The 25,886-nt window shown below is 38.4% G+C and overlaps 1 protein-coding gene across 1 annotated transcript in view; it reads left to right on the top strand.

Annotated features, from left to right (window-relative positions):
* Positions 1-24,699, top strand: part of LOC145287968 (uncharacterized) — a 118,466-nt gene extending 93,767 nt beyond the window's left edge. Inside the window, exon 2 of the mRNA XM_080135942.1 lies at positions 22,330-24,699. Within this exon, the coding sequence (XP_079992068.1) occupies positions 22,539-24,056 (1,518 nt within the window). The 5' untranslated portion in view covers positions 22,330-22,538 and the 3' untranslated portion in view covers positions 24,057-24,699. The remainder of the gene's footprint in view (positions 1-22,329) is intronic.
* The last annotated feature ends 1,187 nt before the right edge of the window (positions 24,700-25,886 follow it).

Genomic DNA, 25,886 nt, shown 5'->3' with positions numbered 1-25,886 from the left:
TGCAATATCTAACAACTTGACTTGAAAGCTATTTATTTTTCATCAAATCTTTTTTATTAACCTTCAGTCGATAATCAAGGTTCGATGGCTACTCGTATGTAAGGGTTGATGGGTTTCAGGCGATGGTTAGATCAGAGCAAGATTAAATTTTTTACGAGGGAAGCTCAACTAGAAAGTGTAAACAGAAGAACGAGTATGAGTATTTTTGAGAATTCCAGTTGAGTTTTGTTGGACAATACTTGGAAATAAACTTTGTTTGAGGAAAATCTGATTTAGCCTCAGGTACACAAAGGAAGAAAGGTAAATTGTTTACAGTGGTTGTAGGTAGACAAGTTTTTGCTGTGAATATTTTACAGCAAGGTGCGAAGTAGACATAGGAGCTCAGTTGAACATCTACCATAAAAATAACGATAGAGTAGAGAAAGACTAGCAATGTCTCTTTAATTAGAAAAGGACTGTAGATACGAAAAAATAACATACCTTAATAGATTTCGAAGTCGTCGTTGTATTTCATCTGAAAAATGTTTATCATCAAATGTATGTGTTTTTTTTTTTTAAATTCTCTGTCAAACGCGCCTGAAAATAATTATTTTCGTAATTATAAAACATGAAATAAACAGGTAATTTTATAAATATTCGCGATTTAATAATTTCATAATTTATTCGTTTCGGTAGAGCAGCTGTCTTTTTTGTCTTGTGATGACGTCACAAATACCCCGAAGCAGTCGTTGGTCTTTTGGTTCGGAGCAAAATGTAATATCTAATGCTACGCTTCTTTTTTGTTTCGGTCTGCTATGGATAAATAAGAACTCTTTAATGACTGAGGCAATTTTTCACTCATATAGTGTGCCCCTTTATGGGGCTTAAACTCCTTATATTAAACACCAACTTGGTGTCTAACTCTGCCCTCGTGGGGAGATAAGTAAATAGATACGACCTTAAGCGTAGTGGTGGCCAATAAAAGGGTAGAGAAACATGATGTTAAGTAAGTTATTTACTTATATCATAACATCGTCAAGTGGTAGTGGTGATGGTGGAGGTGGTTAGGAAGAGCATAAAAGTGCAAATTTATCACTCGACGTGTTCGATATCTGTCATACCAAGCGCACCACTTTCGCTAGGTCACGTGATTCCGCCTGTGAGTACCTGATCCTAAAATTAGATTCTTGGAAGCCAATACCAACGCAACAAGAATCAATAAAGTCGATAAAGTGTTACTTGCTGCATTACACCATTTTTTATGTGATTTGTTAGAAAAATGTGTTTTTTTTTCTTTGAATTATTCGTACTACTATTCTATTTTTTGTTTACATATTTACAACGTTTCCACCGATGTAACCATCGACTTTTTTCGCGGGTAGCTTTTCGAATTCGCAACATTCCTAGTCGATCTTTGAAATCTGTGTATATCGAACGTGAGAAATTGTTCTCATTCCGATAGCTATAGCTGAGTAAAAGTATTAATTAAATACTATACTCCTTATTATCATTTGTAGAACAGATTGAACTTTCAGACTTCCAAAAGCTGTCAGCGAGGATCGATTGTTAATCGACGTTATTAGCCGCTATGCCCAACGTAATACTCTACTGAAAAAATAACTATCTACCATTGCGCATTAAATAAACGGGTCCGTGCGAAATAGCCGTATAGCCCCCAACTTCAGTTCAACATGAAAATCACCAATTTCGAAATACTTATATGAAGAATGTCAGATGTTAAATCGGCAGAAATGTTTTCAACCAAAATAATATTAGTAGTCGGATTAATTCAAATAATCCAAAATCGTCAAATCTTCTAAAACATTCCGAATGATAAGACTTTTATTTACTCGTTTATTTATTTCTGCATCTGGCTATTTCATCAGGTAGCGAAGCAAGGAGTGTGTTTATCCCATATGTCTTAAAGCACAAATCAGCTTAGGTTAAAAATTAAAAAGCAAATAGGTTCATTTAAGTCAAAGATATGTGAACTACGATAGTTTTATGACAGCGATATATTCGTTGAGTTTTGGGTATGGCTCACACATTTTGGTAGAAAAACATACAATGAATTGCAGCAATCTAATAATTACCATTATAATGATAATTATTATTATTATTATTATTATTATTATTATTATCATCTATATATTAATTTGCTTGTACGTACGGTGTCACGTCATCATCATCGCAAACATTAATTAATGAAACGCGTCATCATCATCGCAAACATTAATTAATGTGAATTATCTCCCTTTATTGTTTAATCTTTATCAGTTTAAAATCAGTAACCCCTTTTATTTCCCAAAAGTTCCCGAACAAAAAAAAAAAAATAAATAATAACTGTCTATTTATGGTTCCGGATTATTTTAAAGGCAATTATGCATAGAAGGTTTAAATAGTATTTTACTTACATTTTTAACGATGCCTTCTGTTTATTATTGTAGGAACGTTTATTCTATTTTATTCAGTAATAAATATATTTTTTTACATTTAACGTTACGAGTTCGTTTTTTTTTTGTTTACTGTGCCACTTTATGTTTTTTTTACTTACTTTTTATTTATACAACAAAAAATATGTTTCGAAATAAATGTTACAAAAGTCAAGAATGACTTTATTAAATAAATAACCAAAGTCACCATTCGCAAATGCACTGAGTAACATAGTCAAAACACATTTTACGTCTTGTTCTGTTTTGCTTTTGTTTTACGGCATATCAATCTTTTTTCGTGTTATTTAATGCCGAATCGAGTAATTTTGTAACATTTATACATCTTCACGTTGTTTACATAGCTATTATTTATGTTTTGTCTGTTTTATTTGCTTCTTTTACAGGCATTCATCATCTTCTAATGCCCACCGACAGAGCATACATATTTAAATACTATAAAAAATGGACACGACAATTTTTTTTATATGAAATAAAACACTTTGTTTCATTACTTACAATTTAATTTATTTAAAGAAATATTTATTTCCTATTTAAAGATTTTCACGATATTTTATTTAACTGAAGAAATATTTATTGTTCATACATATATTTTTCCCATTATTTTTATTACATTGTTAGGTGAAGTTTCAGAATAGGTAACCCCCCTCCCCATATTAAGAATGGCTTTCAGCATGATTCTTACAATAGCGGTATCAAAGTTTTTTTTTTTATTATTATTTTAAAACAAATTATAAAAAAAAATGATATAAGACCATTCAATTTTTTTTCATTAAATCGCTATTTAGGTGAAGGTTCAAAATAGTTAACCCTTCTCTCCATAACCTTTTTTTATGCAGTAAAATACTGTTTCAATAATTATGGTTTAAATAAATATTTATTCCTTATTTAAAGATTTACACTATAATATTTTTAACCGAAGAAATATTTATTGTTCATACATATATTTTCCCCTTATTTTTTTACATTGTTAGGTAAAGTTTCAGAATAGTTAACACCCCTCCTCATATTAAGAATGGCTTTCAGCATGATTCTTACAATAGTGTTATCAAAGTTTATTGATTTTTCTCATTTAACAAAATTTATAAAAAAGATACAACCCCCTCCCCATATTAAGAATGGCTTTCGGCATGATTCTTACAATAGCGGTATCAAAGTTTTTATTTTTTTATTTTAAAACAAATTATACAAAAAAAAAAAGATACAAGACCATTAAATTTTTTTTTCATTAAATCGCTATTTAGGTGAAGGTTCAAAATAGTTAACCCTTCTCCCCATAACCGTTTTTTTTATGCAGTAAAATACTGTTTCAATAATTATGGTTTAAATAAATATTTATTCCTTATTTAAAGATTTACAGTATAATTTATTTAACTGAAGAAATATTTATTGTTCATACATATATTTTCCCCTTATTTTTTTTACATTGTTAGGTAAAGTTTCAGAATAGTTAACACCCCTCCCCATATTAAGAATGGCTTTCAGCATGATTCTTACAATAGTGTTATCAAAGTTTATTGATTTTTCTTATTTAACAAAAATTATAAAAAAAATACAAGAACATTTTAAACACTTTTTTCATTAAATGGTTATTTAGGTGAAGATTTAGAATAGTCAAACCCTCTCCCCTTATTAAGAATGGCATTTTTAGTATTTCAGCATGATGCTTACATTTTTCTTAATATAAAAAAAGATACAAGAAAATGTTAAGCTCTTTTTTTTAAATTAAACTGTTAGATCAAAGATCAGAATAACTTACTTTATAGCCAATTAGCCAGCTGTATTAAAATGTTTTAGCATTTAATACCTAATAAGGTTTTCGCTTCAATTGTCACAAGCAGACGATATCGATTCAAAGGAGGTAATTCGTCAACAATTGTTTTAGCCGAATTTTACGGTAAAGTGTAGTGGATTGGTGGATATATTATACATATCCTCCAGTTTGTATTTATTTGCTTCCCCACTGAGCAAATTAGGCGCAAGGCCGTTTTTTAATGTTGAGAGAGAGAGGGAGGGGGGAGGGAAATGGGGACCAGCTCCCGATGGGTGGGAAATGGGAGTTGGATAGGAACTGTTGGTATGAAGAGTTGCCCCTAGATTGACCAAGGTAGATATGTGGGGTTACCCCCACATATGGTCTTTGCTTGCAGCATCTGTCGGAACAGATACTACACTTTGAGATATTAAATCTTTTATTCATGTTAAAAAAATACAGTAAAATTAACGGTGAACAAAAAACTTAGGCACATGGCCAACTCAAAAGGGGGGATTTTGGGGGTCGTTGGTCATCCTTGTCACTCCAGAACTAAACAAAGTCAAAAGTTTCTCCCAGCTAGTATCTTCTTTCACCATAATACCGCATTCACCCTTTCATATTGTGGGACTTCCTAGTAACTCCCAATTTTTAAAACATTTTTTATTGACGAGTAAAAACAAAAAAGATAACAGTAAAATGGTACAATAATTCATTTGTGTCGAGGGCGGGGGGAAGAAAAAATAAAAAGGTGATTAGTAGGACCCTACCAACCCTGTCTAATTGATAGACTGCCCGTTCCACTAGGTTTGTAAAAGGAACCTTGCTTCTGCGGGTCAGTCTCTAGGTGGGGATGCCCTCTAGATGGGGGTGAATGGAGAAAAGAAAATTTTTGTGGGTAAGGGATGGAGGTTAGTTTGTATTTCTTTTTCTCCAAGATGGGTAAAATTTAGAGGAAGGGGTGAAAACAAAAATTGCAGGTAAGAGGGGATGGGGATCTTGGAGGCTTCCTAATCGGGGAGGGATGGAACACACACTCAGCTAGCTGAGAGACTACTTGTTTAATTTAACTTTACAGAACTGCGCGTTCCACACCTAGGCGGGGAACACGTATTCAAATTTGGCTCCTCTTCGTACACACAGACTTGCCACATGTATCCATCTTCTGTCAAATGCCGCGCGATGCAGCCTTCTTCTATCACATCTGATCTTCACCCGTAGTTGGTGTTTAAAGAACGCGATCAGATCTTGATCAGAAAAAGACAACACCCCCCGGCAACCTTGCAGACGCGACGTCCAAATCACCATTCTCGCCACGGCCAGAATCGTAACGTAGACCATTTGTCTTTCCCGGTCCCACGGCGGCCTCACGTTGTCCACAACATTGGATACAGTAATTGGGCGAGGATGCTCAGGATCGATGCGAGCCGTCACCCCACTGACATACGACCAGTACTGGCGGAGTTCGCGGCAATCGAAGAAAGCGTGATCCGTAGTTTCCACAGCCGTTGTCCCACAACGGGGACAATCAGGCGACTCCAGAAACCCAGAACTGCATTGTATGTTGTTGAGTGGAAGTGCATTTCGGGCCAATCGCCAGGTCAGAGAGAACTCCGAATTGTTCAGATGACTCGAACCTGGCGCCCAGCTCCACGCGGAGCGGATCTCACTCTGCTGCCACCCCAAACGCGTGCATAGCGGGTCGTCAGCGGCCCCCTTCACTAGATCCCTGTGGAGTTCCCTACGGGTAGCAGTCACAAGGTCACTGGACCTTGGTAGTCGCTTTAGCGCGGCTCGGCACTCTTTCATGTAGGCAGATTCTCCCCGCGGCCTGCGACGGCTCTCGATGGAAGGGTCGAGAACGAGGTCGGGGAAGGCGGCAGTAACCACGGGGTGCCACGGTTGGTCCTCCTGCATATAGTGGCTCAGGAAGGCCAGCCTCTCAGCATCTCGATGACACTTCAAGTCCGGCATTCCCAAGCCTCCCTCACACGGACGTTGAATACAGACCTGTCTGCTCACCCAGTGTCTTCCTCTGTCCCAAAGGAGCGAGGACAAGAGTTCGACAAGAGCTTTTAGGTGTTGTGCAGGCAGGGGAAGTACGGCCAGTCGGTAAAGGATGAGAGGAAAGACGTAAGTGGCGCACGCCTCAGCTCTACCCTTTAAGGAAAGTTTCCTAGGAAGCCACGAATTGACTGCAGCCTCCACCTTTGACCGTACCTCCAACCAATTCTTGTCAAGCTGGAGACCCGGTCCGAACCACACGCCGAGGATCCGGACCGGGCCATCTGTCCAGCTGAAGGGCGCAGGGAGGTTTGCGTTGCCACTCCATGCGCCCAACCGCAGTCCTACCGACTTGTTGCGGTTTATCTTGGCCCCTGTAATTCTTTCGTACTGTGTGAGTGCCTCCGACACGACCTCAATGTCTCTGAAGCCCGACACGAAGATCGTGACATCATCGGCGAACGCGGATACCTTGGCAGCTGAGCCGCCAGGCAGAGCCATTCCGCGCAGGGCCGAATTTGCCTCCCCATGTCTCAGCTTGCGGAGAAGAGGCTCCAAAGCCAGGACATAAAGCAGGGGCGACAGCGGACAACCCTGACGAACCGACCGAGAGATAACAAAGGGTTTCGAGCGCTTTCCGTTGACTTGCACGACAGCCATGGGCTGTCGATACATTATGGAGATCCACTTGCAAAAGTCCGGTTTAAAACCGGCGGCCTCTAAGACAGATGCCAGGAAACGATGGTCGACCCTATCGAAAGCTTTGGACTGATCTAAGTTTATCAGCGCGGCTTCCGTGTCGTCATCTATTCCCCCCTCTAGGATCATGCGGATCAGGTGCAAGTTGTTCTGAATCGATCTCCCCTTCACAGCATAGTTCTGTTCCGGTTCAACCAACTCGTCGATAACAACCTGCAGCCGATTCGACAGGACCTTGGCCAAAATCTTCAACTCTGTGTTTAGCAGAGTTATGGGCCTGTAGTCGTCTAACTCTTCCCCTCCATGCCCGTCACCTTTCTTCAGCAATGTGATCACTCCCTTGGTCACCTGCCCTGGGATGGATCCCTGAGCAAACCAATGGTTGAACATATCCGTCAGAAGAGGCAGAAACATGGGCGACAGCCTCAAGTACAGTTCGTATGGCAGACCATCAAGTCCTGGCGATCTGTCACAGCTGACCTGCTTCAGCGCAGTAAAGACCTCCCGCTCCGTCACCCGGCCCTCGCAACTAGCCGCTCTAGCCGCCTCGAGGCGGGGAGAGTCGGCCAAATAGTCGCTAAACTCAAGGACCGGAAGATCGGACTGCTGCGTAAAACGCTCCTCGAAATGTTCTCGAAACCCCTCGCAGATCTCCCGAGTCGATTCCAGGGTGCGTCCATTCGGATGTTTGATTTTTGCAATGTATTTGTCCGAGCCACGCCTAGAAACCTCACGGCGCACGTCTGCATCAGAATTGACTGCTTCGTTGCCTATCTTTCTAAGCCTAGCTCTAACTATTTGGCCTTCGTAACGCTCGCTAGTCTCGCGTAGAAGGTCCTGCTTAGCTAGTTCCTGACTAACCCTATCACCCTCCCCCGTAGCCTGGGCTAGTTTCTGCTCTAGCTTCTTCTTCGTCTTGGCCTTATCTAGTGCGAGGCGCTGGGCATACTTGACGGAGAAGCTTCTGATCTTGGCTTTGAGACCTAACCACCACTTACTCCCGGTAACCGCCCCCACTAGTGCCTTTTTAATCAATTCTCTTAACTGATCTTGGAAGTCTTGTATCTCCAGAAGGGAGGTGTTTAACTTCCAGTACCCCGCTAACTTAGGCCTATTTCCTAGCTTCAGCCGGGCCATAACTAATTTATGGTCCGTCTGGCCTAGCCAAGTGAACGTGGGACAAGATAAGAAGTCTACTTCGCCTCTCCTAACTAACATCCTGTCCAAATAAGTATTTGGATAGGAGGAAACACTATTGGTCCACGTCCACATCTCCCGCCCTGGATGCTCGACCCGAAACCTGTCGACCAGACCGCATCTAGCCATCAGATCAGCCAGGCTGGACTCGCACCTCTCCGATCCTCTAGCTCCGCCTCCTACCTTATCTATGTCGGGGTCTAAGATGGAATTCCAATCCCCCATTAGCACTACCCGCTTCCGACAATCTACAAACGCGTCAAGCTGACTGAAGAATGAGACCCTCTCACGAGCGGTGCTGGGCGCATGAACCGCAATCACCCGAAACACAGAATCTTTTACGGCAACATCGGCCACAACCAGCCTACTCACTGCATCTCTATGGACAACGTCGACCGTCGCCGACAGGGTACGTTTAACCAGCACGGAAACTCCCTTCCCCCGCGGGCTGCCATATGCTGAGAAAACCTCAAAGTCTCGGGCCAGCACCTGACAGTCCACAGAGGAAACGAAATGCGTCTCCTGAATCGCAGCGACATCCACTCCCAGGGACAAGAGGTCGTGCCGGAGGCGAGCCGCCCGGCCCGATGATCTCAAGCCCCTCGCATTCAGACTAGCCAAATTCAAAGCCATGGTACCTACCTTAAGGTGTGTTACACTCAGCTCCGAAGTCAGCCGGGGAAAGGACACCGACGTTGTGTGCAATGCTCAAGGTGGTCAGGTTTTTCATGTCCTGACCTTCTCTCACAATGCCGCCGACATCCAAAGGGTAAGTCAATTTAAGGGCCCTATAGAGTGACGGATGGACCAACACTGGGACCCTTCCCTTGCATTGTTTTGCGAGTTCCTCAAGGGAAGGGTCATTTTTCCTAATCAGTTCAATTCCCGGACCAGCCCCTTCAGCGGCTTCCAGCATTGTCCACACGTTGGTTTTGCAGGCCTCAGGAAGCCTGACGAAAGTTGTTAGCCGTGGGGCGTCCGGGAAATTAGAGGGGACATTAACGTCTTTTCCCCCTATCTGTTGGCAGTCCAGCAGAGGTTTTAAATTTTTTCTCTGCCGGTGTGGTACGCCCATTGCCACAGACAGGGGGTCTACAGAACAAAGTTCCTCTCTCGTTTCGAGGGCGAGAGTCCCTGTTGGAGTGAGTCCGTAAGTGGGAGAATCTGAAGGGTCTCTCCCCCTCCCGGGTTCATTCTTTTCTTTCTGGGATGGCGGCTCAATTTGCATTGGTGTGGGGACGAGTGTCTGTGTGGTGTCTGGTGTTGGTGTTGGTGCGGTGTCTGGTGTTGGTGTGATGTCTGGTGTTGGTGTTGGTGCGGTGTCTGCTGTTGGTGTTGGTGCAGTGTCTGGTGTTGGTGCAGTGTCTGGTGTTGGTGCAGTGTCTGGTGTTGGTGCAGTGTCTGGTGTTGGTGCGGTGTCTGATGTTGGTGTTGGTGTTGGTGCGGTGTCTGATGTTGGTGTTGGTGTTAGTGCGGTGTCTAGTGTTGGTGCAGTATGTGGTATGGGGGTGGAAGTGGGTTGTGTTGTTGTTAGAGGTGGTGTATGCTCACAGGGAGTGGGGGCTGCCTTTTCTTCCCCTTTCCTTTTCTTTTTTATTCTTTTGAATGAACCGGGGAGTGGTGAGGTTGAGTTCCTCTCCCTCTCACTAGCAGATTCATCCTCAGAGGAGCAGTGTTTTCTTCGCTTGATCCCCGTCTCAATTGGTGTGGGGACCGTTGGTTGTTGCTGCTCCTCTAATTGTTGTTTCTCCGGTTGATGCTGTTGCTTTTCTGGTTGCTGCAGCCGTTTTTGTTGCTGCTGTTCTGGCTGTTGCTGCTGCTGCTGTTTTTGTTGTTGCTGCTGTTTTCGTGGCATTGGTTGTGGAATTGGCCGCGGCAGCTGATGTTGTTGCTGCGGCTGGTTCAACGGCTGGTTTGGCTGCTGCTGCTGCTGTGTCTGCTGCCATGGCTGTTGCTGCGGCTGTTGTGGAGGCTGCTGTTGTTGTTGCTGCCTCGGTTGTTGGGTTGGTTGTGGGACGGTGGCAGATGGGATTGTGGGCTTCCGTTTCCGCCTCATTACCGTGATCCATTCCTCCCCTTTGGGCTCCTGCACAGTTTTGGGTTTCCTCGGTGCTGGGGTTGGTGCTCTGGTTGCAGGAGTTGTGACAGCCTGTTTGGACACTGGTGCTGTCTCAGAGGTTGGGACCGCCTTTAGTGTCACTTGAGTAGGATTTGACCTTTGAGGGCAGCTCTTGGCCATGTGACCCTGTTTTTGGCAAAACCAGCAGTGATGACGACGCCCCTCCACTACTACTGTCATAGTTGCCTCCTTAAATGTCAGCTGTGCTGGTATCGCCTGGAAGCCTTCTTTCTTTAGCCTCATGGCCACAGTGTAGCTGCCCAAGTGCATGCCGGTTTTCGACCGCACTGGGGTTATTTTTTCCACCTCGCCGAACTGTGTGAAGAAGGATCCCAGGATTTCTGCTGATATTTGCATAGGTACATTGAATACCTGCACCCGGGTCCTTGTCCTGCCCTGGTATTCGGGCTTTAGTTTTGTTCTCCCATACTTAATTTCCTGTAGGGAGAGTCTCTCCGCATCTTCCTTGGTGGGTAGGAGGATGTCCCACATGGCGTAGCTCCTCTGGTACAGGTATAATACCGGGATGTTTAGCTTGTGTAGGAGCCCTGCCATGTCTTCCTTTTTCATCCCTAGGAGGCGGTTTTCCGGCATATCCGAGATGATGAGGGAGAGCACTCTGTCTTCGATTGCCTCCCAAGCGCCTGGCACTGGTTTAATTTCTGCCCCCTCTATGTATTGTCTGTACTTGGTCAAGTACAAGTCTCTATACTCTTGAGGGGACAGTTGCTTCTCTACAGTCTTCCCCCATGCCGACCCTCTTGTTGGTGTTGGATCTTTGGTGAGGTTGGACTGTTTTTGCTGTTCCTTGGCGGAAGGGTTGCTATTTTGAGGCGCATTTCCCTTTCCGCTTTCCTTTGGGACCGACTCTCCCTGCTCTATACTTCTTCCAGGAAATACTTCCCTTTTTGGGGAGTCGGCCTCCTGGGGAGCGTTGTCCTCTTTATTGTCCTTGGGAGCTTTTGCCCCTTTTGTTTTGGGGAGGTCTAGGCTGTATGCCCCCTCGTTTTCTTGATTTGCTCCCCTTTTGGGGCAGTAGCCCTCCTGGGGAGCACTGTCTCTCTTATCGTCCTTTGGGGCTACTGCCTCTTGATTTTTGTAGTCAGAGCGGGATGCCCTGTCCAACATTGTTTTTTCTCCCCTTTGTGGGGAGTCGCCCTCTTGGGGAGCACTGTCTCCCTTATCGTCCTTTGGGGCTACTGCCTCTTGATTTTTGTTGCCGGAACGGGATGCCCCGTCCAACATTGTTTTTTCTCCCCTTTTTGGGGAGTCGCCCTCTTGGGGAGCTGCTGGTGAGTTTTCTCCCTTCTGAGGGGCGTCCTTTGGTTTAGTGTCCGGGCGGTATGCCCCGTTGCTTTTTGCTTCCCCTGTTGGGGAGCCGTCCTCTTGGGGAGCAGTTTTTCTTGTGGTAGCCTCCTGGCTGGGGGTATCTGTATTGGTGGTCCCCGGGCTGGGGGTGTCCATTTTTGAATAAAAGCTCTCTCTTCCCTGTATAAATTCACCAAAATGAGTGACGTGGAGTCGACGTCCAAATTGGGAGCCGACTTTGGCGCCAAAAAGAAGTGGCGCCAAAGGCGGCAAGAGGGGAGATAGAACTGAGAGAGGGAGTGGGAAGTTAGTGGAGGGAAGAGAGAAAGTGTTTCCGACCCTCCCTCGCGGGAAGGTCGTAAATTATCAGCTCGGATCCCCCCCGTGGGGGAGGGGGGAGAGCAGAGAAAGACAGACAAAGTGGGGGTGCGGACAGAACGCTACCCAACAAGCTCGCCGGCCACGAGAATGTGTCGCCAGAACAACACTGCCTATCGCTGTGTATGTATCAGAGAACAGATACTACACTTTGATCTTGTCGCTCGGGCCGCAAAGGGCGGGGGCCAGTGTATATACATATCCCCAAAGTTATTCATTTGATAAAAGCAATATTTAATGAGCATGGTTCTTCTTGCCAGGCAATGGGTTTACCTGAACCAACAGGTGATCCTCCAATAGATAATATGACTCGAAATACAAACGGGCCTAATGTTGAATTGTTAAACAATGAACAATTAGAGGTCTTTAATACTATAATCAAGGCTGTCATGGCAACTGAAAAAGAAGCCCCACACAACAATTGCTTCTATTTAGATGCCCCAGCCGGATCAGGAAAAAACTTTTTATTCAACATGTTATATGATTACTTCACCTCCAGCAGTACTGTAACCGCTACTGCGGCATTGCTGCAATGCTACTAACTGCAGGGAAAACACTCCACAGTATATTCAAACTACCTGTACCTCTGACAGAAACCGGTGTCTGTAACGTTTCTCCTGTATTAGAGCATGCTTCTTTTTTGAGAAAGGTAAAGGTATTCATCATAGACGAAGCCTCTATGATACCTAATCATGCACTGCTTGCTATAGATAGATGTTTACAAGATATAATGGGTAATGATAAAATATTTGGTGGAAAATTTCTCATACTTGGAGGTGACTTCAGGCAAATTTTGCCAGTAGTGCCACATGGATCACCTACATCTATTATAGACACCTGTCTTAAAAGATGCCCATTGTGGCATCATTTCAGTCAATTACAACTAACACAAAACGTCAGAACTAACATAAATGAACAGGAGTTTTCTAGATGGCTCCTTCATCTTTGTAATGGTACACTAACGAGCAGTCTTAATGACGTTCCTGTAGATGCCATAGATGTTCCTGACTATTCGGTATGTAATGGTTCTCTAATCTCAGAAATATTTGATTGCAGCCCTCAAGAAATGGAAAATTGAATCGTCATGACTCTAAAAAATACAGAATGTTTAACAGTAAATGTAGAAATTCTAAATAATCTTCCCGGAGGCATAAATAAAGTGCAGATTACATCTCCGATGATGATGCTGAACTTCAAAATTATCCTATCGAGTTCATAAATTCATTAACTCCATTTGGAATGTTACCTCACCGACTTAATGTGAAAATAGGGGCAATAGTAATGCGACTGCGAAATTTATCCATAAATCAAGGACTTTGTAATGGAACTAGGATGAAAATAAAAGAATGTCATCAAAACAGCATCATTGCTATTTTAATTAATGGATCTAATAGAGGTTCCACAGTTATCATTCCAAGAATTAAGTTAAAGCCAAGTGATACAAATGTTCCGTTTGCATTTCATCAGATACAGTTTGCAATACGATTAGCATATTCACTGACCATCAATAAAGCACAAGGCCAAACTTTTGGATAGGGTTGGTATATATCTTCAACAACCTGTATTTTCTCATGGTCAGCTGTATGTGGCATGTTCAAGAGCTCGATCTAAGCACAGTGTGAAATTTAAGGTAATGCAATTGCATAGAGATGATAATCAGGGCAGAAAGTGTGGTGTAACATATACTAAGAATATTGTTTACCGTAAAGTGTTATGAAAACAATCAGGAACAGCTATGGAATCTATAAATTAACTTGGATGTAAATATGATTTTGGAAAAAAACATTTTTTAAATTGCTTTCCTTATATTTAAAATTCATAATTTGATGAAAAAGTAGTGTACAGTTTGTTTAACCTACCTCACATCATTTTGATTATCGAAAAATCAAAATTTAACTGTATTTCGTAAGATTTACAGAAACACTTCATTTTCTATGCATGTAATACACAAGAGTCTGAATATTATAACAGATTACAATGTTTGTATGGAAAAAACTTTTGTACAGAAAATTCAAAGTGTTCTATTTATATTATCAGGAAGTTGTGATGCATTAATTGAAATCTATATCACTAATTCGACTTAAAAAATATTTGTGAATTTCCAAATCTTCATTGAATAAAATTTAAAATAAATAGAAAAGTCTATTGCATATGTAAAAGTTGACGGTTACTTATTTAACTTCATTAAAAGTTATCAAAGTCAACCAAGAACTGCTCAATATTCTGGCTTAATGGATCATTTAGCAAGGAATGAAGATGGCGTTTCTGGTGTACCATTTATTCTACCATCTTCATTTACAGAAAGTCCTAGGAATCTTCAACAACTGTATCAAGATGCAATGGCAGTTTTCTGTAAATATGGAAATCTAGACCTATTCCTTACCTATACATGTAATCCAAGATGTCCTGAAATATTAAACAACTTGGGGTCATCAGAACTTTAACAAAATCGATGTCAACAATGTCACACAGTTTTTTTTTAATTCACAGTCTGACTCCCCAGAACGTGCTGACTGACCACTATTCTCACTCCAAGCAGCTGATCAACGTCCCTTTCACCGCCTCAATCATCACCAGCACTTCCTGACAATATCAACAGCATCAGTTACGATCGCATTGGCCATCAATAAAAGTTTTAACTACAGTTCTTTGTTTGTTCTACTTGCTTCCATACGTTCATTTTTGTAATATAACAATAAGGAATTTCTTATTGATGTGTTTTACAAGATTTTAACTACCGTGGAATTTCCACGGGTCCTGCTAGTTATTATTATTATTATTATTATTATTATTATTATTATTATTGTAGTAGTAGTAATAATAATAATAATAATAATAATAATAATAATAATAATAATAATAATAATAATAATAATAAACATTTTATTACATATTCAGACATCGTGGTGACTTCTCGGTAGTCCTGTGCAAATTATAGTCTTTTTTTAATTATTTTTATTAGGCCGTAATAAGGCATTTTTTTTTACTAAAGTCTAAGAGTCGACTGTTTTGAGTCCAATTTATAGGTTACAACCTGATTATGGTGTTGGGCAAAGCATGTTTGTTTACATTGTGTTTGAATTTCTGCATGCTACCACTGTTGGAATAACAGGAAACAGGAAGAGAATTCCAAATGCAAGCGTCTGAGGAAAATGATATTTAAGATCATCCGTCACTCAAAATCCTGGATTTAATCTGACGATATATATATATATATATATATATATATATATATATATATATATATATATATATATATATATATATATATATATATATATATATATATATATATTAGCAAAAGTACCCATCGTTGACTGGGTTCAAAAACAGCCTACAGAAAATAGACTCTGATTTATGAAAGTATGATAGGTAGGTTATGAAGAAGAAGGGTTGTAAAGAGATAGCTTCGAATTTGGGGGTATCAAAACCAAAGCAAAATATGATGAAAGTAAAAATAAAATAGATAAACCCCATAATTTATTACACTATACCTGTTCACACTGAAACACTTATCACAATATTCTGTGGATCTATATTAAAAAAACTTTGTTAAACTTTGTGACATATTTCCATTCTATGGAGGTCAGGCGCGAACGTACACCCCATAATTGTATTATACCATATTTCTTCAAACTGAAACATAATTATCAAAGTATACTTACGCAGATAGATATGAAAAGTCTTTATTAAAGTGTGTGTCTATTTCCATTCTATGGAGGCCAAGCGCGAACGCAGATCGCACAATTTTATTATCCCATTTAAGTTAAGACATACTTATCAAAATATTATTATATACATCTATATCAAAAACACTTGTAAACGTTTTTTTTTTATTATTATTTTAATTTTTTTTATTTCCATACTCTTTGGACCAGGCGCGTACGCAGAGCCGACAATTTTAATGAATCATCATTATGCCAGATCAAACATACCCAGTCCTGTGTCTCGATACATCTTCTATCATTATATGCGATCAGTTTTCTATAATAGTCAACCATATAGGAGCCTATTCGTGACCAGACACACACAGACGTTCAGCTTTATATATATATATATATATATATATATATATATATATATATATATATGTATGTTACACAAAGAACCCGGCCTAAGCCGGGTTTACATGCTAGTATATATATGTGTATATGTGTATATACATATATGTATTCATATGGATAAAAATGTGGCACGCGTCTGCGGATGGAATGTGAGGAGCATGACAGCTAAAGCAGAATTGTTTCAATATTTGTCATGAATGTAAACAAAAAGGTTGGAGATAAATTTTTGATTGTCAACCAAGCGGACTAAACGATATACTTATCTCTGTCGCTCTCTCCCTCCTCTCTCTCTATCCACCATAACCATATATGGTGTAAGCAATAGTCCGTTTTTATTCCTTGTTGTTTAACAATTAATAAAAACGGACTATTGCTTACACCAAATGTGTTGTGTATTTTAATTCTAGAAAAAAGGTTCATAATATAACATCTATATCATTTACGGAGAGACAGATTTATGCGTGTTCACCTCATGACTGTCCGGACAGAAAGAGGACGATCTAGAAAGAGAATTCTGGGAATGCATTTCTTTGTATATCTACGCCGATGGGGAAATCACCACCCGGTCATGCTGTAGAGTGTGTCAAGCATAAGCCTGATGAATCCTAGCGTGGATGAAACACGGAATATTCTGTGTAGCTTAATCGCCTTATATATTTTATAACTTACTATATATATATATATATATATATATATATATATATATATATATATATACTTTGACCCGGTAAAGCGTAAGTGTGTGTGTTGTTAGCAGTCTGCGATAGTCCTAAACAATCAGTTCTGTCAGACCCCTGTTGCTGTATGGTTCTATTCAGTCTTATCTTTAAAATATATTTTTAGGGTTAATTTTTTAAAATATATATTCAAGTGTTCTCCATCGGAGTGTGCCGACATATCTGCTCAGGCAATTTTGTAGGCAAGCATGAGATAATCCTAGTGTACTGGTTTTAAACAAACGCACCTGAATGTGGGCCTAATCTCTTGGAGAGGAGGCATGTAGAATACTTTCAGTTATACTATAGTAATATTCAATAAAGATTTTTTTCAGCTGTGTTTCATAATGATCTCTAAGATTGCTTCAGTACTTGAACGATCCTTTTCTGCAAACTAATATTCTTAATACATTTGATGCTGCTTTTAGATCAGTTCGGTTCAGTTGTGTCAGGTACTTTTTGAAAAGAAAATATATACGACATGTAAACAATGGCATAAACACCATTATGCATGAATACGGAACGCTGGAATATATGCAAATGTATTCCAGGTTTTTACTGTAGAACTACAGCAATGTTATTCCAGGGGGAAATAAACAGATTCAAGCAGTTCCATATTCAAACATGACACCACAATGATTCTGGCTTGGTTGAATTTCCCTGGTCCAAATCGTTTACATGTAATCAAATCTTCTGCTAAGAAAAATCTTACTCTTTTTCTCTACTCACTACAAATTATTTCAGGGTTTATTCATCCGAGAACAATGCTTCATCCCAATATTTACTTGCCCAGACTTCGTGCTGCTTAGAAAATGGCCGGTACTTTCGTTCCAGAATTGTTGTTAAATGATCTGAATAATAATAATCTATGACCAAATCTTAGACGATCTGTAACTGTAATAAAACTAACTTCTGTACATTATTGAAAAAGAAGCGAGTGTATCGTCTAGCGAGTCCAGCCAACATTTGTAGCATGATATTTGATTAAATATCCGTATGAACAAATACATATGTGTATATATATATATATATATATATATACATATATATATATATATATATATATATATATATATATATATATATATATATATATATATATATATATATAGCTTTTAGACATTTATGCATGGGGAAACATCATAATATATATGTCTTGAACATTAATGATATAGTGCAAATCAAAAAAACTATTTACGAGGGGAGTTTTATAAGTAATGACCCATACTTTTTCTGCTCGAATGTGCATCGATATAATGAAAAAAACTTATGCATTCTTGACCCGAAAGCTTCATCTAATTGTTGTAGATATTAACGTTGTGAAACTCTAAGAAAGGAATCCGTGTAACAGACATGCGTCAAAAGAAGAAATGCGTCATTGCCTTCGTCAATGCTGAAAACAAAATTAACAGATCAACGTCCACTAGTACCTGTTAACCGTTTATGAAACGGATGCAGTTAATATCAGCATAGTTAGTAGATGAACTTCTTTGATTTAAGAGTGGCGACAGACATGTGAGTGATACTGCACGCTCTGGATACCCATGAACATCAATCCCCCTATCAAAATTCATTTCGAATGGTGTTGATTCTGCAGGAAAATAGATTCTAGAAAATATGTCGCTCATTTTAATGATACCACTTCCGTTTTGTAGCTCTTCAACTTTTTCAGTTTAAAAATAACTTTTGCAACGACATTCCTATATGGACCATAACCAAGAAATGCTATCTTTAGAAACAGCAGTTGTTGCTAATAATACAGAATCATTCTGGGTTTTCTCATGCCTAGATACAACGGTAATATCCTAACACTTTATAAACTATATACGCAATTATGTGCTTTTTTTAAATGCATGGGATATTTAAAAAAAAAAGTAATGTATACTCTATTCGAGAAAGCATTGGGCATTCTATACAATTGCAAAGCAATAAATATGAAGTGGCTAGTAAGCTGATTCTGACAATTACTAGTACACACACGTATATATATATATATATATATATATATATATATATATATATATATATATATTACTAAAGCTAAGTTAATTAACGCCTGTTACCCTCCATATTTCAATTCTACAAAATACATGTTAAAATAGTTCTTTAATTGCGGTTGAGTTATTTTTGAAAAATTATTAGATGTAATTTGCACTTTAGTTATGCGTCACTTACTAAGTTTATATCTGTTAATCCTGTCCTTACTAACTCTCCATCAGTGGTTTGGCATCCGCTATTATAAAATGTCGTTCTTCCTCTTCCTCGTTCTCTCTCTTCGTTCCTTTTTTCTCTTCTTCCTCTCCCCCTCTCTCTCTCTCTCTCTCTCTCTCCCTTTCTTTGTTATTCTCTCTTTGTGTTTATTAACAGATAGATATAATAAAGCTAACAATAAAAGAGAAAACCAGAATAGTTTATTATAAACAGACTGGTAATTAGGTAATATCACTGCGATCATTAATATTATTTATTTGAACTATAGTTGGAGAATAAAAATAGAGAAAAGCGATATAGCGAAAAGAAAGAGTTGTTTGGGAAATTTTGACGTTTATGTTGTAATATGTAACTGGCTTATTTTTCATGAAGGACAATCTTAGCTCTTAGAAGATCCTTCTACCTCAGAACGAGGCATACTACAATTTTGGCCTAGGAAGCAATTCTCCCAGACATTTATCTTTGTAAAAAAGTTGGCTTGTCGCTTGAGCCAGCTCTACCTGGGAATGCCAAAGATCTGCTTATGGTTTTCACTGATTATGACAACTTTTGCCGTGGGTGGCAGGTTGATGACATTTTGTTGTAACTCTTTAAAGTGTTTGGCTTGGAGAGCTCCTGATGTAGTGTCTGCATGATTACATCAGCTGATGAACCATTTACATTTGGTAGGTCTACATTCGCGTGTTCTGTTTCCAGTATTTTATTGGAATTAAGGGTGCGGATAGACAATGATAACAATGCATAATGTCCATCAAAAACATATATATGATTGAGCATTCTTTACATTTCCCCTGCTATAGGGAATTACATTATGTGTATATTTACACACACACACACACACACACACACACACACACACACATATATATATATATATATATAAATAGTAATATTATAAATGATACATCAATTGAAAAATATATCAATGCTATATTTCTACATATTTTTATTTTGATCTTATGACTAACATTTATTCCTAGAATGTGCCTTGTATACTATTCCATGTTTGTGATTTATTGAATTACGTGAACAGACTTAATGTCAATAACGAATTACAATGCAATATTGCAAAAAAATTGTTTGGTAAAATAAATACATTTTTATCCTTTGGCAATAGAATTGTCGATATATTTATTCTTATGCTTTAAGTACAGCCTAAAGGGATATGCAATCAGCTTTTCTTTTTTATATATTTACTAATAGAAATGTATTGATCGAAATGTGCTCAAAGCATTTTCTCATAATGGTATATTTTAGCTATACATACACAAACATGAAAGAACTAACTAGACACCTCACTTAAATAATTCATACGTGTCTAATGTCTGTGCTTCCATTGTCAACAGCTACTATTCAGAGCCGTACTAAACGGATGTAAATGTTTGTAACATCGATATTTTATACTAATTGTCATTATCGATGTGTCAAATACCAATAAATCTAGCATGTATTGCCATTTAAATATTCTTGTAAAAAAAATTCTTGTCAAAGAGGAATAAATTTCAAAGTCTTAACAATATTATAGGTTAATTTAAAGCTGAACTTAAACAAATGTCACATCGTTGCAAAGATCGGGATTCGATTTTCAATGTTAAATGAGTAATTTCCCAATTCATCAGAGGTTGAAAATAATCAAGATTATATAACTTACGTGTATCAGGATTTTCTGATATAATTATTAATTATTAACGATAATAAGTGTGTCCGTTTGTATTATTTTGATTAATTAGTTAACTATTCCCATCTTGGGTGTTATTAGCACAACGTTTCGGTCGCTGTACCCTGCGACCTTCTTCGGGTGTTGAATACATGTTTCCATTTTCTCTACTAAGAAGAGGGGGTAGCTCTGCACTGCAAGAATTCGAACTGTGGGTTTGAGGGTGGGTCCGTAGATCATAAAGAATATTCCATCTTTAGGCGTCACACAGGTATTTTTAAGGCTTTCCTACGATTCAGCTTTTCCTTAGTAGAGAAAAGGAAACATGTATTCAACACCAAGAAGGTCGCAGGGTACAGCAACCAAGGCATTGTGTTAATAACACCTACGATGAGAATAATTGTCCGATTAATCAAAATAATACAAACATTCACATGTCATCTAAAAAAAAAAAATCAGAATTGCAATAAGTGTGTCTATTTACTTAAGGTTGTATGTGTATAAAAATCTGTAACCGAGCGTAAACGCGCGTATGCAAACGCCGGGCCGTGGGCGAAGAAAACAACTATAAAAAGAACGTGTGGAAGGTGGGTGATGTCACGACTGTAACGCTAAGTAACGCATGGCGAGAGCATGAGGAAATAAATGTTGTTGTTAAAAAAGTGAATTCGAGTTATTATTTGTTTTGATTTCCTTTACAACGTAGACTGCATACAGCGTGTGGATCCTGTGTTTAAACGTTACATTTGTAATCGTTATAAAATACAGTAGTTTACTTAAAAATATTCCAAACTCCATACCGGCGGTATTTTTGTTTCATACGTTGAATATGTTGTTTTTCGATCCAGATTATTTAAGTATTGTTTATCACATTTTATGTGCATACACATAATCCCAAACAAGCAAGCAACTCCTCACAGTTTTATTCTTGTTTTGATTATTTTCGTCAATACAGCTTACATTTAAGTGGACCATGCTTTATTTGGATATTATTTTCTTTACATGTTTTTCCCCCTTTTTTCTTTATAACAATTGTATTAGTTTCTTGTTCATCAGTTCATTTCGTATGAATCAGATGATTCTATTGTTGGCATTGGTTTACCCGATACATTTCTGGTAGAAAAAAATACTTCTTCTAAATATATTGACTATTTACAGAAAGGATCACATGAAGGTGGCCAACATTATAAGTGAAAGTTTTTTTTCTGTGACGAAATCGTTTTACTCCTGACACTCGAATTGTTGGACTGAGTCGGTAATCATTGAGCCATCGTTACCTCTAATATGACCTCTTATGTAATTACTGATTTTGGTACAAAAATATCTTTTACACTTTTATTTGTTATCACGATCTACCTTATTGCCTCACTCCATCGCCTCTACCTGGCGCTATGATTAGTCGTAATAAGTGTGGGCAGACATATTCCTTATGACCAATCAATGCATTATTTTGCTGTTTTCTGTTAATGCATAATCGTAACTGTTGCGTCCCTTATTTTGTTCTGTAGTTCTGACATGAGCCATGTTTATGTCAAAGGAGCAAGAAGTTCTGTTTTTGATTCGAGATCTATTCATTTAACACTTATCGGTTTATAGTTTTTGCCCTTGAAGTATATGTTTAGTTCTGTATATCAAGTAGCTTTATGACTTGTCTGGAACGATTTCCATAAACACCTCCGCTTCTTTGTTGTAGCATTTCTGGTCAACCCTTTAAGATTTGAAATTTGTAAAGCATTATAGTATGTAACTGTTTATTATCATTACAATTTACTTATTTTTTTCTTTCTTTTGCAGATCGAAGCGTCGAAAAGATGGTATCGATCATCCAGGCTGACAACAATTTAGTGCAGTGATTAAAATGGCTAACTTAAAAGGTTTGGGGATCAAAACCGAAAGGAAGACTCATCACCTGGGTGTTACAAAAAGCCAACAATCATTGAACGCCGAGAAAATGAAACCCGTTTAGCTAATAAAGAACAAACAATTACAGAAGCGATTCAAAAATGATACGATCAGAATTACTGCTTCTATTCGTACTGGCTGCTTTGGGGAAGGCTGAATTCTGCCCCCAATCTTGTAATTGTTTTGAAGAATCGGGCCTGATCGATTGTTCCGATTCGCAAAAGACCATAGTCCCGGAGGACATAGAGAATCCGCTCTTCGTGAACGAGTTGATTCTCCGAGGAAATCGAATTAAACAGATCAACTTTGAATTACAACGCTATACTAACCTCTCCTATTTAGACATGGCCGACAACACATTAGCTAATATTGAAGACGGCGCCTTTGAAGGACTTGCAAAGCTGCACACGCTTATCCTAAGCCACAACCATCTATCTCAAATTACTAACGCGACCTTCCGTGGACTGAGCAACCTCATCTACTTGGATCTGAGCCAAAATCACTTTAATGTTCTCACCGATAATGTGTTCTCTTACTTCCCTCGTTTAATGGAATTAAATCTCACTGGAAACCTGATTCATACGATTTCTGACAAGGCTTTCACAGGTTTGGAAACGTTGGATAGTTTAAATCTCATGTATAATCGGTTACGGTTTGTGCCTACAGCAGCACTAGAAGAAGTGAGGGTCTTGCGATTTTTAAATTTAAATGGTAACCGAATCAAGAGTATCTCGAATTTCGCGTTCCGTAATTTATCACTTTTGGTTTCAATGAGTATCGCACGTAATCTGATTAAGTTTATCAGCGATGACGCATTCACGGGCCTCGGTGAAAACTTAAAGTCTCTCGACCTTCATCGGAACTATTTGCGAAATACACCATCAGCAGCATTTCGCAAACTGCAAGATATGACCAAGCTCGACTTGAGTGATAACAGCATGAGTATCATAGGACAGAACACTTTTCACAGTTTACCAAATTTGGAAGTGATTTTCTTGAATAATCTCAATTTCTTGCGTCGAATAGACGCACATGCATTTAATCTAACCAGCTTAAAAGAACTGCACATTGCACTAAACCCTCACTTAGAGTCCATCCACCCGAAGGCTTTCTACAATTCACCCTACTTAGAAAAAGTGTACCTCAACAATAATGCTATTCACAAATTTTCCGAAAGTCTTTTGATATGGGACAATTTACTCTCTCTTGACCTTAACGGGAACTACATCGATTGCAATTGTGATGCACGTTGGATTCCATATATATTTAAAGACGGTGATCGTCCAAGACGAAATTTCCGTGGCAAATTCTTGCGGTGCCGTTCTCCAAAGCATTTGATCGACCGATCAGTGACAATCATGCAACCGTCGGAGTTCGATTGTGACCGACCGCTTTTCGGGTACGGAGCGGGACCATACGACAAGCAACTCATCATTGGAATTCTCGGCGCTTCCACGGGGGTTCTTTTCATGCTCGTCCTGGTTGCTCTGTGGCATTATAGAAGTCGTATTTTAAGTATTCTTCAAGGACAATTCAAATACAAGAGGCAGAAGAATGTTTTTAGCGTTCCTCCGCAACAGGAAGAAGATTCTAATCTCGCGATTGATACAGTTGCATAAATCACAAAAGCCACGAAGAAAAAACAAAACAAGAACACCATGAAACATAAAAAACGCGCTTATATTCATAAAGTCGTGGGATGTAAAGAATAAGACTCGGATATACTCAATATGTAAGATATTGACATAAGAAACTTATTTTTAATCGTGGATTTAATTTTAAATTAAAAAAATACAGAATCTCTAATGTACTGAGTGCTTTTAAAACGAAAACAAAAACAGATTATACTGAAGATGCGTCCATTTAAACTACGAGTTTAAAGATTAAGATTGCTATTTAAAACAAGTATAAAAGAGAAGGAGACGAACAACGCACAGACAAAGCTTTTTATACAGAGACACATGGACGCACCTTTAAAATATACTTCAAGCTTAACAACCCGATGAAAATACTATCACAAACTAAATCATGACAGACAGACAAACCGACGGACAGATTATCCTTTACAGAGAATTGGACGATGCGTCCGTGCAACCCACGTATTTATTGATTAAAAAGCATTATTTAATACTTAAAAGTGATAAAAAGACGGATATACCGACCGAACCTCTCACAGAGGTGGTTGGACGTATCTAAAAAGTGTTGTTTGGCAAATATTGTATTAAATTAATAAAAAAAAAACATAACACTAACAACAATCAATTCATTATTTTGTATTGTTCATTGAAATTGCTTTATAAACAAAAAAATTATTCGGCCACTTTATAAACGTTATTTACATATCATTATACTATTTATTTTCATATTTCATATAGTTATTATTTTTTAATTAAGTAAGAAAAATGCGCATTTCATTTTTTTTTCAAATTTAAAATGGTTGACGTAACATCATATTCATAACAAAATAAGCTTAAAGGCTTTTCATAACATGAACATGTATAAAACTTATTTTTAAAAAAGTAGAAAACATTGTATTATATTAAAGCTGTCAACGGAGATCTTTTTTACAACAAGAAAAACGAACGAATGACAAATAGAATGAATAACCGATGATTGTTGTAAAAGGTGCTGCATTCGATAAAGAATATTGTATATTAAACACTAATAATTTTAGATCAGAACATTCAAAATGTTCTTCTATTTCGCTCATTTTGTTCAATTCTGGATTCAGTCTATAGTAGCCAGCCAGTCTCTGATGGGTGAAAATAACATCGAGTATCCTACCAGAACTATTTATTATGTTGGTGGTAGTTGCAAAATCTCTAAGATTACGATTTACGCATAAAACTCAGCATGCTTAAATGGTCACTCATTTAAAATATATAGTAAGAACACAGAAGCAGTCAACAAAGACCTCTAAACATGTGTCTTATTGCTTTAGCTCTGTTGTAATTATGGTAAAAACATAGAAGCAGTATAGAAGTCAAAATAATATATAGAAATACATAGGAACAAATCCGGTCAACTTAAAGTAAGCCTGGTGACATGTTGTTTTGTTTGACCATGCTGTTGTGATTGTAATAACAAAAAAAAAAAAACTGGACATGGATAACCTCCTATGATTTTTGTTTAATTTACAAACACTTTGAGCAAAACCTAATTTAAACATTCACTTGGGCATTCATTTGAATAGGAGTACCAAAATATTTCTGTAAAATGTCTTACTTGTTTACATTGCAATTTTTACAAATATTTTACTGTTTCAATATTATTTGATTATTAACAGCTGCTAAACCAGACTAATTGATGAATCAATTGTACTCGTTATTATGGAGCAAGGGGACGCGAGAATAATACTATAGCTATCCAATTCGGAGATGTTTGGAGCGAGTGCTGTATCGTCAAGTGTTAAACAATACACAGATATAAGATACCAAATGGATGCGTTC

The sequence above is a fragment of the Euprymna scolopes genome, chromosome 11, assembly GCF_053919585.1.
Source record: "Euprymna scolopes isolate OS-2025 chromosome 11, ASM5391958v1, whole genome shotgun sequence".
NCBI lineage: Eukaryota > Metazoa > Mollusca > Cephalopoda > Sepiida > Sepiolidae > Euprymna > Euprymna scolopes.
This window is presented reverse-complemented; position numbering and strand designations above follow the sequence as displayed.